General features: G+C 40.5%; 1 protein-coding gene and 1 pseudogene across 4 annotated transcripts in view; one reads left to right on the forward strand and one right to left on the reverse strand.

Annotated features, from left to right (window-relative positions):
* The window catches only part of NFX1 (nuclear transcription factor, X-box binding 1), a 79,408-nt gene that overhangs the window by 18,109 nt on the left and 45,818 nt on the right, over positions 1-15,481 (reverse strand). For 2 of the 3 annotated variants that reach the window (XM_082627943.1, XM_082627942.1), the window contains exons 11-14: positions 12,806-12,836; positions 7,111-7,193; positions 5,544-5,652; positions 1,306-1,425 (exon numbers count right to left, since the gene is read on the reverse strand). In XM_082627943.1, coding sequence (XP_082484069.1) covers positions 1,306-1,425; positions 5,544-5,652; positions 7,111-7,193; positions 12,806-12,836 — 343 coding nt within the window. The remainder of the gene's footprint in view (positions 1-1,305; positions 1,426-5,543; positions 5,653-7,110; positions 7,194-12,805; positions 12,837-15,481) is intronic. The other variant, XM_082627944.1, reaches the window with a different exon arrangement.
* On the forward strand, positions 3,210-4,941 carry LOC309801787 (heterogeneous nuclear ribonucleoprotein A1-like; annotated as a pseudogene). Its single transcript has 2 exons — positions 3,210-3,283; positions 3,726-4,941. The product of its transcript is annotated as a heterogeneous nuclear ribonucleoprotein A1-like (transcript).

Genomic DNA, 15,481 nt, shown 5'->3' on the forward strand with positions numbered 1-15,481 from the left:
TCATGGGCTATTTTTCCTTCCTCTGATCCTCCCTCTATGTCTGACACCGTGCTGGATATACAAGAAACACTCAAGAAAAGTTAAGTGAATGCTGAATGAAAGCAGGCTAAAACAAAACAACTCACAAATAGTTAAGTCCTCACTATGGACATCAATCAGCAGGATTTGGACTTCATTTGTAACATCTGCAAGTGACTATAAAGGAAGTGAGTACAAGCGAGTGGGTGACATCTGTTTGGACATTAACTTCATGCTGGTGTGAACACCATAGCAAGCGCTTGCAAACTAAGCTGGGAGGGCCGCCTTAAGGTCTCCAGGAAAGGAGGGACTTTTCACTTCATGAGGAATTTACTTAATTCTTTTTCACTCTATTAACTTAAAAAATTGAGAACTGCTTGTCTATTTGTCAGACTAAATCATATGGCCAGATTTATTGTAAGTATCAAATCCAGTGACTTAAATTATATCAGGTTTGCCTCTGGGACTTGGTAAAATGAAATGATAGGGCCAATATGGTCCTAGAGGAAGCCAGTGACTAGACTGGACAGAAAATGGGTGACGTCAAGTAGCTATTTACCTGGTGCCTACAGCAGTCTATCACAGAAAAACTGGAAACAAATGTCCAGCAACATGAAACTGACTGAATCAGTTATGGCCCATCCATGTAACAGGACACTCCACTACCATCTAGAAAAATATTCACTGATAAAGAGAGAGATTAAAATTACAATAATAAGAGGGAAAAGTATCTAGTTAAAATAAATTCATTAGGATCTCACTTTTATTTTAGGAAAAAAAATGCAAATATATATTTTTGCCCATGGAAAAAGGCCCTGAAAAGTATACACTAGAGCGTAATTCCTAAAAGGTGACATGAGAGATGATTTAATTTCAATCTTTTGACTTTATCTCTATTTTCTTTCTTTCTTCCTTTTTATGTAATAAACATATATTGCGTCTACAACAACAACAAAACCGAATTACTTTTAACTTTACAAAAAGATGCTTAACTTTGAAATATGCACCAGAAGTGGAGGCCACAAAGAAAGAAGACAAGACCAGCTAAAGATTCTCCCAACCCTTTGGGTGTGTTTGACATCCACAGAGTAAAGCACTGGAAGGCACTGTGATTCCCAGCTGTGGCCCAGATCTCAGACCCATCTTCACAGAAGCAGCCCCTGAGCACAGGGAACAAGGAGGGGCTACCACAGTGTAACCTCAGAGCAGTGAAGACCATCATGCAACATCCTAAATGACACAATGTGAGCAGGCTGTGAGTTGTGGAGGCAAGGAGACAGGACCCACCTGGATGGTCACATTCATGGACTCTGGCACAGGTCTGGGTACACTCAGGGGGCCTGGTACCACAGGGAACTGGAGGGTAGATCACTGACGCACCACAGTGGCAGGTTAATTCATCAAAACCTGGTGAAGCAGCAGGTGAAACAAAACAACCCTTCATGAATTTGAAATGTGCACAAGATAATTACACACATTTTTTTTTTGGCTTCTATTTTTAAAGGAGAATTTTTGGGGGGGCTGTTCTTTTTAAAAAGGTTTTTATTTCATTAAAGTTGAGCTGCTGGCAAAGTGTTCAATTTTTACTTGCAACAAACTTTAAGTTCATGAGTATCCCAAGACATTTTTACATGTATTTTATAAACAAAAGATCTACAGACCATCTCTTTTGACAGAACAGGAGACTTCCACTAAAAAAACAGATTCTTTTTTTTTTTTTTAACTTTTTGGTTAGGAAAATGGATAGAGACTATGAAAGACACAGGTAGTTAACAAACACAGAAAAATATGCTTTTGAATATAAACCTCAGAGAGCCACTGAAGCCATTAAAAAAAATTCTTATAAGTATAACTGACATCATGATAAAAATATGAAGTTGAGATGAAGCCGAGAGCTACATCTGAGTTCACTAGGCACAGTTCACAAGCCCAATCAAAATGAGAATTCACATGGGGCCTCCAACAAGTGGCCCACTTTGTTAAGAGCTCTCCTAACCCTTAGACCCAAAGGGGAGCTGGTTCTTCAATCCTGGTCCTTGGTAGAGGCTGGGTCTTCGGCCATGGTTCTCAACTAGGGACCAAGAGTCAGAAAGCCGAGGCCCTCCAGGATTCCTCTACCCACTGCTCTTCTCCAGTCAGCACTCGCCAGAGAACTCTTCAGAGGCTATATAACATGGTGGAAGGAGCCCTGTAAATATAGCAGGAGACTTAGGCTTCTAGTCCTGGACCTACTTCTCACTTGTGCAGTGACTGTGGGCAGGTAACTTAACGAGTCTGAGATTGCTTCCTTTTGGTCAAATGGGGATACCAAACTTTGACCTGTCCACTCAAAAGTTTATTGTGGGGGGTGGGCTAATATATGTGAAACAGCTAGGGAAAGAGTAAGAGGCTACATAACTTGTTTCTACGGAACTCCATGTGTGTGATTTATAACAAAGCACTTAACTCCTTTTTGAAATATGGTAGGCCTAGTATTCCACAGAAGGTATGTTGGGAAACCCTGCTCTAGGCTAATCTTTTAATGTAGCAGTTCTCAAAGAGTGCTCCGTTGACACCTAGGACTCCCTGATGCTTTCAGGGAGTCCACAAGGTCAAAATTATTTTCATAATAATACTTAGATACTATTTGCAACATATACTATGTTGACATTTGCATTGATGGTGAAAAAGCAACAGCTGGTAATACTGCCACGGCATTAGTGCAAATAAGGCAGTAGTGCCAAACTGTAACCATTGTATTTTTCACTGCCACGTACTTAGAGTAGATAAAAAATGACAATTTCACTTAAGAAAGTCCTTGATGAAGAAGTAAAAAAAAATCTTGACCCTTAAATACATGTCTTTCTAATATTCTGTGGAACAAAATAGGGTATCTGCTTCAAGCACTTTTGTTGCACACAAAAATACAGTTGTCCCTCAGTATCCTGGCAGGGAGGGATTGGTTCCAGAACCCCCATGGGTACCAAAATCTAAGAATGCTCAAGTCCCTTATATAATATGCTGTAGTATTTGCATACAACCTATGCACATCCTCCTATATACTTTACATCATCTCTAGGTTACTAATAACACCCAATGCAATGTAAATGCTATATAAATAGTTGCCAGCAAAAAACAAATTCAAGTTTTACTTTTGGAACTTTCTAGAATTTTTCCCGTTGAACATTTTCAACCCACGGTTGGTCGAATCTATGGATGTGGAACCCTCAGATATGGACGGCTGTCTGACCTCTGGTCATCCTAAAGAACTGCAATTTTCTGAGTCGTGAGCTGAATTGTTGAATTAACTTTTTTCATAACATACCGTTTTACTTGAAAAAGTGACCGACAAACTATGATTATTCAGACTTGGGTATTTTGGCAGACATTTATCAAAAATTAACAGTGAGACCATCACTTTAAGAAAACTGACTTTGCTGCCAACGATAACATTCAAGCTTTCAAGTGAAAACAGAATTTTGGAAAATATGCATTTATCACTATGAGCTTGACAACTTCCTAATACTTTTCCCCAGAGTTTTCTGATGGGATTGGTAGTATATTAATGAACGTGAGTTTTTAATATTGTAGCACAAGCAAACCCCATCTTAGGATCACTGCTTACATCCCAAGTTTCATACATTCAGGAACAACAGAGGAATAACTTCTTTAAAAGTCTCAATAGCTTTTTCTGCCTGTGGATGCTGCCGAGTAAGCAATTGTGGAAGCCTCCCCCCTCTACTGCCGTCGTGTCTAAGTCAGTCTCCCAAAGAGCCTGAACAGCTGCGGAAGCTCCTCATCAGATGTTTGAGCTTTGAAACAACCGATGAGAGTCTGAGGAGCCACCTGAGCAGCGGGCAGCGCTCACAGACTGTGTGGTAACGAGGGGTCCAAACACCAGGCGCTCTAGAGGCTTCAGGTTTGTCACGTACGCCATTGCAGAGGAGGTGGATGCAGCCAGGGATGCGAGGCCACACGAGGTGGATGGAAGAGTTGGGCAACCAAAGAGGGCCGTCTCAAGAGAAGATTCTCAAAGACCTAGCGCCCAACTGTGAAAAGGATTTTTGTTGATGGCATTAAACAAGACACTGAAGAACATCACCTAAGAGATTATTTTGAACAATGTGGGAAAACTGAAGTGATTGAAATCATGACTGACTGAGGCAGTGGCAAAAACAGAGGCTTTGCTTTCGTAACCTTTGATGACCATGACTCTGCAAACAAGACTGTCATTCAGAAATATCACACAGTGAACGGCCACAACTGTGAAGTAAGGAAAGCCCTATCTAAGCAAGAGAAGGCTAGCGCTTCATCCAGCCAAAGAGGTCAAAGTGGTTCTGGAAACTTTGGTGGTGGTCATGGAGGGGGTTTTGGTGGGAATGACAACTCTGGTCGTGGAGGGAACGTCAGTGGTCGAGATGCCTTTTGGTGGCAGCCGTGGTGGTGGGGGATATGGTGGCAGTGGGGATGGCAGTAATGGATTTGGTAATGACGGAAGCCATTTTGGAGGTGGCAGAAGCTACAATGATTTTGGCAATTACAACAATCAATCTTCAAATTTTGGACCCATGAAAGGAGGAAACTTTGGAGGCAGAAGTTCTGGCCCCTATGGTGGTGGAGGCCAATACTTTGCCAAACCACGAAACCAAGGTGGCTATGGTAGTTCCAGCAGCAGCAGTAGCTATGGCAGTGGCAGAAGGTTTTGATTACTGCCAGGAAACAAAGCTTAGCAGGAGAGGAGAGCCAGGGAAGTGACAGGGAAGCTACAGGTTACAACAGATTTGTGAACTCAGCCAAGCACAGTGGTGGCAGGGCCTAGCTGCTACAAAGAAGACGTTTTAGACAATACTCATGTGTATGGGCAAAACTCGAGGACTGTATTTGTGACTAATTGTATAACAGGTTATTTTAGTTTCTGTTCTGTGGAAAGTGTAAAGCATTCCAACAAAAGGTTTTAATGTAGATTTCTTCTTTGCACCCATGTTGCTGATTGCTAAATGTAATAGTCCACTCATGAAGCTGAATAAATGTGTTTTTTAAAAAAATGTGCTGTGTAAAGTTAGTCTACTCTGAAGTCATTTTGGTAAACTTCACCCCAACAATGTGAAGTTAGAATTCCTTCAGGGTGATGCCAGGGCCCATTCGAAATTTATTTACAACCCGCTTGGGTGGAGAAGCCATTGTCTTCAGCTGAACTGACAGTTACTGTGTTGTGACCTGGAGTTCACCGTTAAAAGGGTCACCCAAGCAAAGTTACGAAGTTTTCTGGTTATTAATGATTGTTGGCACATCCTATGCAATATATCTAAACTGAATTATGGTACCAGATAAAGTTATAAATGGGAATGAGGCTTGTGTATCATCCATTATCATGTGTAATCAATAAATGATTTAATACCCTCTTTTAAAAGTCTCAATATATCTGAAATACTAAGGCTTATTAATTCAGTAATCCATACCAACCTAAGAAAATCAATCACTCAGAATATATCATTTAGACTTTCTAGAAAACTCTAAATAATAAAGTATACAGTGAAGACACTCACTAGCTTGCCAGCATGTTTGGCAGTTCCCACGATGACAAGGTTCTTCACATCTATGAAGGCCACAGCGGAGTTTCCTCCCACAAATCAAAGGACACTTGTGCTCCTTATCCTAGGAGGAGAGATACTGATTGATTGATTGATTGCATGCAGGATCTTAGTTCCCCAACCAGGCATCGAACCTGTGCCTCCGGCACTGGAAGCGCGGAGTCCTAACTGCTGGACTGCCAGGGAATTCCTGAGAGATTTGTATATGTTTACAAAATTATCTCCATTTTATATTTTCCATAAACAAGATTAATAAAGAAGCTCTCCACAATTATAGATCGCATGATTATCTGGAATTAGCTTCAAAATAATCAAAGGAGGAGGAGTAGGTGGGGATGTGAATGAAACAAGATTAGTCATGACCTGATCACTACTGAAGCTAGATGTTGGGCATATGGGACTCATACTTGTCTCTCTGCTTTTATATATGTTTGAAATATTCAGTGATAAGAGGAAGTCTTTAAGCTTTCAAACACTGGTTTATAAGTAAGTCTTGATACACAGAACAATTTCATCACTCTTCACACTGTCAATATAAATGCTAAAAATAACAATTGTATATTATATATGTGTGTGTATATATGTACTACTTTACTATTGGTACTGTGTTACCTTGTTTACACACACACACACACACACACACACACACACACACACGATAACACAGTACCCACTGCCAGGTAGTGCTTCCTTTATTTAGTTCCACAGAAGTGAATATTTCAGATAACTGAAACTTGTTCTTTAAAAAATGCCACACTCGGGACTTCCCTGGTGGTCCAGTGGTAAAGAATCCTCCTTCCAATGCCGGGGACGCGGGTTCGATCCCTGGTTGGGGAAATAAGATCCCACATGCCGCGGGGGCAACTAAGCCCATGTGCCACAACTACTGAGCTCGTGCACCTCAACTAGAGAGCCCATGTGCTGCAAACTACAGAGCCCACAAGCTCTGGAACCTGTGCACCACAACTAGAGAGAGAAAACCTGCATGCCACGACTAGAGAGAAGCCCGTGTGCTGCAACAAAAAGATCCTGCAAGCCTCAACAAAGAACCCACGTGCCACAACTAAAACCCGACACAGCCAAAAAAAAAAAAGAATATCCAAGAATGGAGGCCTCTCTTCTAGAAAAAAAAAAAAAAGCCACACTCATTTTGCCTACTGATCTGACCCATGGAATACATGAAACTTGAAGCCTGAGTTGCTAAGGCCAAGCCAGTCTGTGGGCTGGGACAGCATACAGTCTCCTGCAGATGACTACATGCTCATCCAGTGGTCTTGAGCTCTGGGGCCTGAGGCCTTCTGTCTTTCTTCTTTCCCTTCCTCCATGTTGCCATCAGCTGACTTCTTGACCTGGCTGAGACCTAAAAAGGACCAGTCTCTCTCTGGGCAGCATTGTGACTGCTGCTCAGGGGCCTTTTCCAGTGATTTCCAAATCTGGGCTGCATTCTAGATGGCTGAGGCTTCCAGAAGCCCAGCCCCTAGATGAATGCAATCTGATAGTGCCTAATGATAGGTCCACTTACCACACAGCATATCTCATTACATTTATGCCGTCCACATAACCGTTTCTTGTTACACCTCTTGTCACACATAAATGTAGCATCTGCTATGAACAATTAAGAAGAAAACAAAGTCAGAGGATATGAACATTCATTCAACAAATATTTGTGTGACTACAGGCTGAAGAAATACAAACGTAATAATGTAAATAAATTAGTTATGGTGAAAATGCATACTACTTAAATATCACTTTTCACTTGCCAGTCAAAAAATAGAAAAGAAAATAGGAAGACTACCCAAGTGCCCACTGATAGATGAATGGATAAAGAAGATGTGGAATATATACAATGGAATATTACTCAGCCATTAAAAAAAAGAAAAGAAAGCTTGCCATTTGTGACAACATGGATGGGCCTAGAGGATATTCTGCTAAGAAATAAGACAGACAGAGAAAGACAAATACTGTATGATTTCACTTATATGTGGAATCTAAGAAACAAAACAAATGAACAAACATAACAAAACAGAAACAGCATTGTGATACAGAGAACAAACAGGTGGTTGCCAGAGGAGAGGGGGGTGGGGGGAAAAATAGGTGAGAGGTACAAACTTCCAGTTGCAAAACCAATGATTCACGGGTATGAAATGCAGTGTGGGGAATATAGTCAATAACTAAATAATATCTTTGTATGGCAACATAATGTAACTAGACTTATTGTGGTGCTCATTTTGAAATGTATAGAAAAGAACACTATGCTGTGTAACAGGAACTAACATAGTGTTGTAGGTCAATTATACTTCAAAAACAGATAAATTCATAAAAAAGGAGATCATATTTGTGGTTATCGGAGGTGGGGGGGTGGGTAGAAGGGGAAGTGGATGAAGGCAGTCAAACGGCACAAACTTCCAGTTATCAGATAAATAAGTTATTAGGGATGTAATGTACCACATGATAAATATAATTAACATTGCTGTGTGTTATATACGAAAGCTGTTAAGAGAGTGAAGTAAGAGTTCTCATCACAGACAAAAACTTTTTTTCTATTTCTTTCACTTTCCATCTATATGAGATGATGAATGTTCACTAAACTTATTGCAATAATCATTTCATGATGTATGTAAGTCAAATTATTATGCTGGGACAGGAATAAAGACGCAGACATAGAGAAAGGACTTGAGGACATGGGGAGGGGGAAGGGTAAGCTGGAACGAAGTGAGAGAGTGGCATGGACATATATACACTACCAAATGTAAAAGAGATAGCTAGTGGGAAGCAGTTGCATAGCACAGGGAGATCAGCTTGGTGCTTTGTGACCACTGAGAGGGGTGGGATAGGGAGGGTGGGAGGGAGACGCAAGAGGGAGGAGATATGGGGATACATGTATATGTATAGCTGATTCACTTTGTTATAAAGCAGAAACTAACAAACCATGGTAAAGCAATTATACTCCAATAAAGATGTTAAAAACAAACAAAAAATTATTATGCTGTACACTTTAAGCTTATACAGTGCTATATGTCAATTATATCTCAATAAAACTGGAAGAAGAGGGGGCTTCCCTGGTGGTGCAGGGGTTAAGAACCTGCCTGCCAATGCAGGGGACACGGGTTCGAGCCCTGGTCCGGGAAGATCCCACATGCTGCGGAGCGACTAAGCCCCTGCGCCACAACTACTGAGCCTGTGTGCCACAACTACTGAAGTCCACACGCCTAGAGCCCGTGCTCCACGACAAGAGAAGCCTGCGCACTGCAACGAAGAGTAGCCCCCGCTCACCTCAACTAGAGAAGGCCCGTGCGTAGCAACAAAGACCCAACACAGCCAAAAATAAAAAAAAATAAATTTTTTAAAAATTTATTTATTTATTTATTTATTTATTTATGGCTGTGTTGGGTCTTCGTTTCTGTGCGAGGGCTTTCTCTAGTTGCGGCAAGTGGAGGCCACTCCTCATCGCGGTGCGCGGGCCTCTCATTATCGCGGCCTCTCCTGTTGCGGAGCACAGGCTCCAGACGCGCAGGCTCAGTAATTGTGGCTCATGGGTCTAGCCGCTCCGCGGCATGTGGGATCCTCCCAGACCAGGGCTCGAACCCATGTCCCCTGCATTGGCAGGCAGACTCTCAACCACTGCACCACCAGGGAAGCCCCCCAAAAAATAAAAATTTTTTAAGAAGAAAAGGAAATAGGAAGACTGATTAATGTATGGAACAGGTGAAGGTGTGGAGAAAAAGGCACATAGTGGATGGGAGAATAAACTTTTGGAGTACATATGTATCTATCAAAAATTTAAGTGGTAATTCCATTATAAGTAATGCTTCCTACAGATACACTTTCAAAAGTAGCTAGGACACCAAAAGCACAATCAACAAAAGAAAAATAAATTTGATCAAAATTAAAAGCTTTTGTGCATCAAAGGACACCATCAAGAAAAGACAACAACATAATGGGAGAAAATATTTGCAGATCAGTTATCTCATAAGTGTCTAGGATTCAAAATATATAAAGAACTCTTTCAACTCAATAACAAAAAGACAACCCAATTAAAAAATGGTAAAGGAATAGACTTTTCCAAAAGAAGATATACAAATGGCCAAGTACATGAAAAAATGCCCATCATTAGTTATTAGGGAATGCAAATCAAAACCACAATGATTTATCATTTCATACCCACTGAGGATGGCAATAACAGTAATAATAATAATAGTAGTAATAAAAAACAGAAAATAACAAGTGTTGGAGAGGATGTGGAGAAAATGAAACCCTCATACATTACTGGTGGGACTGTAAAATAGTGTAGCTACTATAGAAAACAATGTGGCAGTTCTTTTAAAAAAAATTCTACCCATAACCAACATATAATCCAGCAATTCCATCTCTAGGTACATAACCAAAAGAATTTACAACAGGTTCTCAGATAAAGGCTTGTGTACAAATGTTCATAGCAGCACCAGTTGCAATAGTCAAAAGAAGGAAACAAACCAAATGTCCATCAACAGATGAATGGATAAACGAACTGTGGTATATATATACAACAGAATATTATTCAGCCATAAAGAGGAATGAAGTACTGATGCGTGCTACAAGGTGGATGAACCTTAAAAACATGCTCAATGACAGAAGCCAGAGACAAAAGGTTACATATTATATGACTTCATTTATATGAAATACTCAGAATAATTAACTCCACAGAGGCAGGAAGCAGATTAGTGGTTGCCAGGGCTGGTGGGGAGGGGTGAGTGGGGAATGAAAACTTAGTAAACAAAGGGTTTCCTTTTGGGATGATGAACCCATTTTAGAATTGATAGAGGTGATTGTTTTAAAACACTGTGAAGGTACTAAATGTCACTGAATTGTACACTTTAAAATGTTTCACTGGGGACTTCCCTGGTGGTGCAGTGGTTGGGAATCCGCCTGCCAACGCAGGGGACACGGGTTTGAGCCCTGGTCTGGGAGGACCCCACATGCCGCAAAGCAACTAAGCCTGTGTGTCACAACTGCTGAGCCTGTGCTCTAGAGCCTGCAAGCCACAACTACTGAGCCCGCATGCCACAACTACTGCAGCGTGTGTGCCTAGAGCCTGTGCTCTGCAACAAAGAGAGGCCACCACAATGAGAAGCCCACGCACCACAACAAAGAGTAGCCCCCACTCGCCGCAACTAGAGAAAGCCCGCGCACAGCAACGAAGACACAACGCAGCCAAAAAGTAAATAAATTTATTAAAAAAAAGAAAAAACAAAACAAAACAAAACAAAAATATGTTTCATTGTATGTTCTGTGAATATTATCTCAGTAAAGGTGCTGAAGGCGCTGAAGTGTTTATGGGTAAAATAACGTTTGGGATTTGTTTTCAAAGTACTTCAGTGAAAATTAAAAATAGGAAAGAGAGGGATGGATGAAGAAAGAAGATGGGCAAAATGCTGATAACTGTTGATGACTGGTGATAGGTACATAGGGATTCACTATGCTAGTCTCTCTACTTTCACATATGATTGAAAATTTTCCTCATAAGCTAAAAAAGTAACAGGATGGTTACAGCACTATCTATAATGGGGAAAAATTGGAGACAACCTAAATGACCAACAAAAGAGCAATGGTGAACTATACTATGGCATATCCACATAAAGAATGTTCTCAAGAGGGAGAGCTATACACACTGACATGGAAAAATGTCTTTGATATATTACTTAGGGGAAAAAAACAAGTTCCAGACAGTATGTTTAGTAAGAACCATACGAGCACATGTATACACCTGTATGAATATAGAAAAAGATCTGGACCCACACCCAACAAACTAATGATGTGGTTTTATCAGGGGAATGGAACTAGGACGGGAAAATGGGGTGAGGGTGTATTTCTACTTTTTACTTTATATTAATTTATTAATTTTTTAATTATTAAAAATTATGTATTAATATAGTAAGTCTTTCAAATTATATATTTTAATTACCAAAATTTTGACTGTGGTTTTGAGGAAGATATTTCTGGTTATGTCAAATATTCACATATTTGAAGCAGATATTCAGCCATTCTCCACCTTCCTCAGGCTAACAGATCCTTAATTTTGTTCAGAAATTGGGCACCCACATGTTCCCCCATTACAGGAGTGAATGCTGAATAGCGTAGCCTGTCATGGTAATTCCATTCCCCTTGTTAGTGAAGGGTTTGGGCAGGAATATGTGATTAAAAATATACTGAGGGTCTTTCAGGACTGTCTTCCTTGCTCTCAAGAAGGAAGAGCAGAATCTCTCCTTCTTTTCTTTAGGTGTTGCTGGGAGATGACTCAATGCGTGAAATTGCTGTAGCTAACTTATACCCATGAGGGGAAATCCAAGAAAATCACAGGAAGCTGGACTGGAGTCCTAGAATCACTGGGTTTGTAATTAACCAACCTTGGACTTGTTCTGCCTCCAGACTTCCTGTTATGAGAGACAGTAAACCTCCTTAGAGCTAAAGTCATTTTTCCTTGGGTTTTTTGATACCTGTAGCCAGAAGCACCTTAACCAATACAGCTTTCTTTCTGACCAGAATAAGAGCTTTTATTTTGTATAAGTTTATCTTCTATCACTTTTCCAAAACAGTTTTAAGGTGGTTTAAACAAAGACTATGTGACGGTTGGTAAAACAAGGACAGAACCATAATAAAGTGGAGTATCAGGATCAAGGACAAAGGAAGAAACAATATTCTAGGCCTAAAGGTTAAGAAGGCTGCTGGCTGAGTGCCCCTGTTCTAGGTATCCAACAGTCCTATCAAGCCATAAGGGAATCAAGCATCAGAGTCAGTTTTTACAAAGTTTGTTTCATTAGATATTATTTACCTTCCCTTCCCATACCAACATTTTATTATGAAAAATTTCAAACATATAAAAAAGTTGAAACGAGTTTATAGTGAACACCTATATACGCCCACTACTTAGCCTCTACCAGTAGTTGCTTTTTCTCATAACTCTCTATTCTTCCATCCAACTATCGGTTTATCTTAATTTTGGATGCTTTTCAAAGTAAGCTGCATACATGAATACACTTCCCTAGTATTTTACAGCATTTCATTAACTAGAATTCAGTTTATGGTTCTTTTTTTTTTTCTTTTGAGGTAAAAGTTACATACAGTTAAATGCACAAAGTACCTTCACTGAATTCTGACAAACACATAACCCATCCCCCTGTCAAGATGTAAAAAATTACCTTCACCCCAGAAAGTTACCTCATGCCCCTTCCCAGTCATACCTTCGCTTTTGAGACTGGTACACGGAAGCTCCTATGGAGAAAGAAAAGGGAATAGTAACTACTTTAGGAATAAATGAAACAACATAACTGCAGTATAATGCTAAATGTAACATGCATATCCCAAATACCCAGTACTTCTCTGGCAGTCACTTATTCACCAACTTCACCTATCTGGAGCTACGTCTACCCAGTCCCTGTAAGCTTTACTCACAACAGAGCGCCAGGTCTAATGACTTTTCATGCAAATATAACATTCTTTGTGGTCTGACCTCCAAACTCACAGCAGATTACGTATTATAAAATCTGAATGGAAAGAAGGACCGACTGCTAAAGTATGCAAGGCAAAGAGAAATAACTGTCTGGCAAGGGTACAGACAGAAAAAGCCATAAAAAGCAGATACAAGAATTGAAAATATGTAACAATCAGTACCATCTGATGCAGGGTCAAACAGCTCTACACACTCAAGAGTATCCCTGGCAAGCAGCTGAACTATAGCAGAGTGGAATACAGAAGTCCTTTGCCACTCAAAGTTTTGCTACCCTGGTTTCAATCATGTGTGAATGGCCTCAAAGGTCTATCACATGTAATTTTGCTGATACATGTTCCTGAATAACATGTGTGGGGAGGCTGCTGTGTGAAGGGCGAGTCAGTCACTTGATAGAGAGTGAGGCTGGCTGGCTGCCCAGCATCTACATCCGAATTTGGCTTTGATGTCATGGACAGGTTGCTATGTACTCAGAAATAAGCAAAATGATAAAAACATTTCTTCTCAGTGAAAATGACCCTGAAAAAGGGGGGCAGCTGCTGGAGTTGATAACAGACGTGAAGATGTCTAAGAAATTGAAGCTTCTTAGCTAGAAAAATGTTTTCGGTAAATCAATGAGTTGGCTCGGTTCTAGGACATGAAAAAATTCCCCATATGTTCTCTAGAGATACAAAGCAAAAGTGACTCATGAAATTGCTTGAATGAGTGCTCCAGTTAATACAAACACTGGATTGTACACAGGAAATGCTGGGAGTTTGGGGGTTTTGAGCACAAGCCACCATTCTCCTTGCTTGGCCCTACGATAAACCCTTCTCTGCTCCAAACCCCGAAGTTTTATTCGTTTGGCCTCACTGTGCGTCAGGCGCATGAACTTGTGTTCGGTAACAATTCTGACGAAGCCAGCCTAGGGGTCTGTGCTCGTGCCGGGTCGACCCTGGCCAGAGGCAGCCCCTTCCCTGAGTGCCCAGCAGCTAGCTGCCGGAGCACATTCATTCCAGGGAACTGGAAGGGACTCTCCCTGACAGGCGCCAGTCACCCACAACATGAGGCTGTTTGGAGTTGAGAAAAAAGAAAAAGAAAAAGAAATGACATGCTGGAGTGGTATGTACACCTGCAGGGAGACAGAACTCCCATAAATCCCTATACTAAATATGAATTACCAATAAAAACTTAAATACAGGGTTCTTTGTTAATAGGTAGCAAGATAGAGCAAACATTTCTCAAAGACTCTTACCAAAGTGATTAAAAGAGAAGAACTTCTGAAGCTTTAAGAAATAAGTTTTTATTTATCTAGAAAACTCACTTCCCTGGAAAAGCCCATTCCATTACAAAAGATATTTCAGGAAAAATCTGGCTGAACAATGGGGTGATTATCAGTGTTTCAAAGAGATCTTTCACTTGTCAAATTGTTTAACAGAATTCATATTGATAGTGAGCTCCTCCAGCAATTTTAGAATGACTTTTATTTGCAAAAAAATTCAATTTACACATAGCTTTTCAAGAATACACTCACTGCCATGGGATCCACTATTAGGGGGAGTGAGGACAGAGAGTGAATTAGAAGCAAAAAAGCACAGAGACAAAGGGATTGTTGGGGAGAAAGAAACAAACTGACAGTTGTGTATCCCAACCCTGTTTGTAATTCTTGGTCACAAAGAGCACCTCTAGGCACTACTAAATTTATGATTACTAAATCAGAGTATCTCAGTCTTCAAGCTGGTATTTACAAAGCATAAAATGGTCCTGTACCTGACATTCAAAATACCTTTACTGTCCTATGTATTCTGTGATTTCATTCAGGAAAAAAACCCCACACAACCTCACACAACTTTTGTCACATGTAAGTTGCACTACTTTGACAATTTTTTAATTCTGAAGCTTACCTATTAAGCTAGCTCCCAATTTATAGACAATATCCTCAGAATCATTTGCAAGTCAGTTGCTACCCAGACCTTGGGCTGTATTTAACAAATAGAATCAACTACTCAGAATTCTGTCTCTACCCAGGCCTGTGCTCTGCTGGGACAGGTGCCGATATGCACTGAAATGACCAGAAGTACGTCAGAGAGCAGGACAGATCAACATTCAGTATGTTCCCCAAGTTGGATTACCTAAAGACTTCAGAGGAAAGCTTCTTGCCTCTTCTGGTTACAGACACAGAAATGGGCACTAATTCCAAAATGGTAAGATGACTTTTTATAATACATAGTCCAATGAAGTTTGTCCCAGGCAGAAAGCAGAGATTGACAAAACAGTTGTATAGTGAAAAATTATCACTATCTGAAGAGAGGTCTGGCCTTTGCCATTGGCTTCTGGGAGATAATCTTGGAATATCATGCCTAATGGGAGTGTCATTGTTTCCCTGGAGCCTTGGGGTCACCAGACAGTCTAATATGATTTAGGGTGCAGG

The sequence above is a fragment of the Mesoplodon mirus genome, assembly GCF_964341445.2.
Source record: "Mesoplodon mirus genome assembly, chromosome: 1".
In the NCBI taxonomy this organism is placed as follows: Eukaryota; Metazoa; Chordata; class Mammalia; order Artiodactyla; family Ziphiidae; genus Mesoplodon; species Mesoplodon mirus.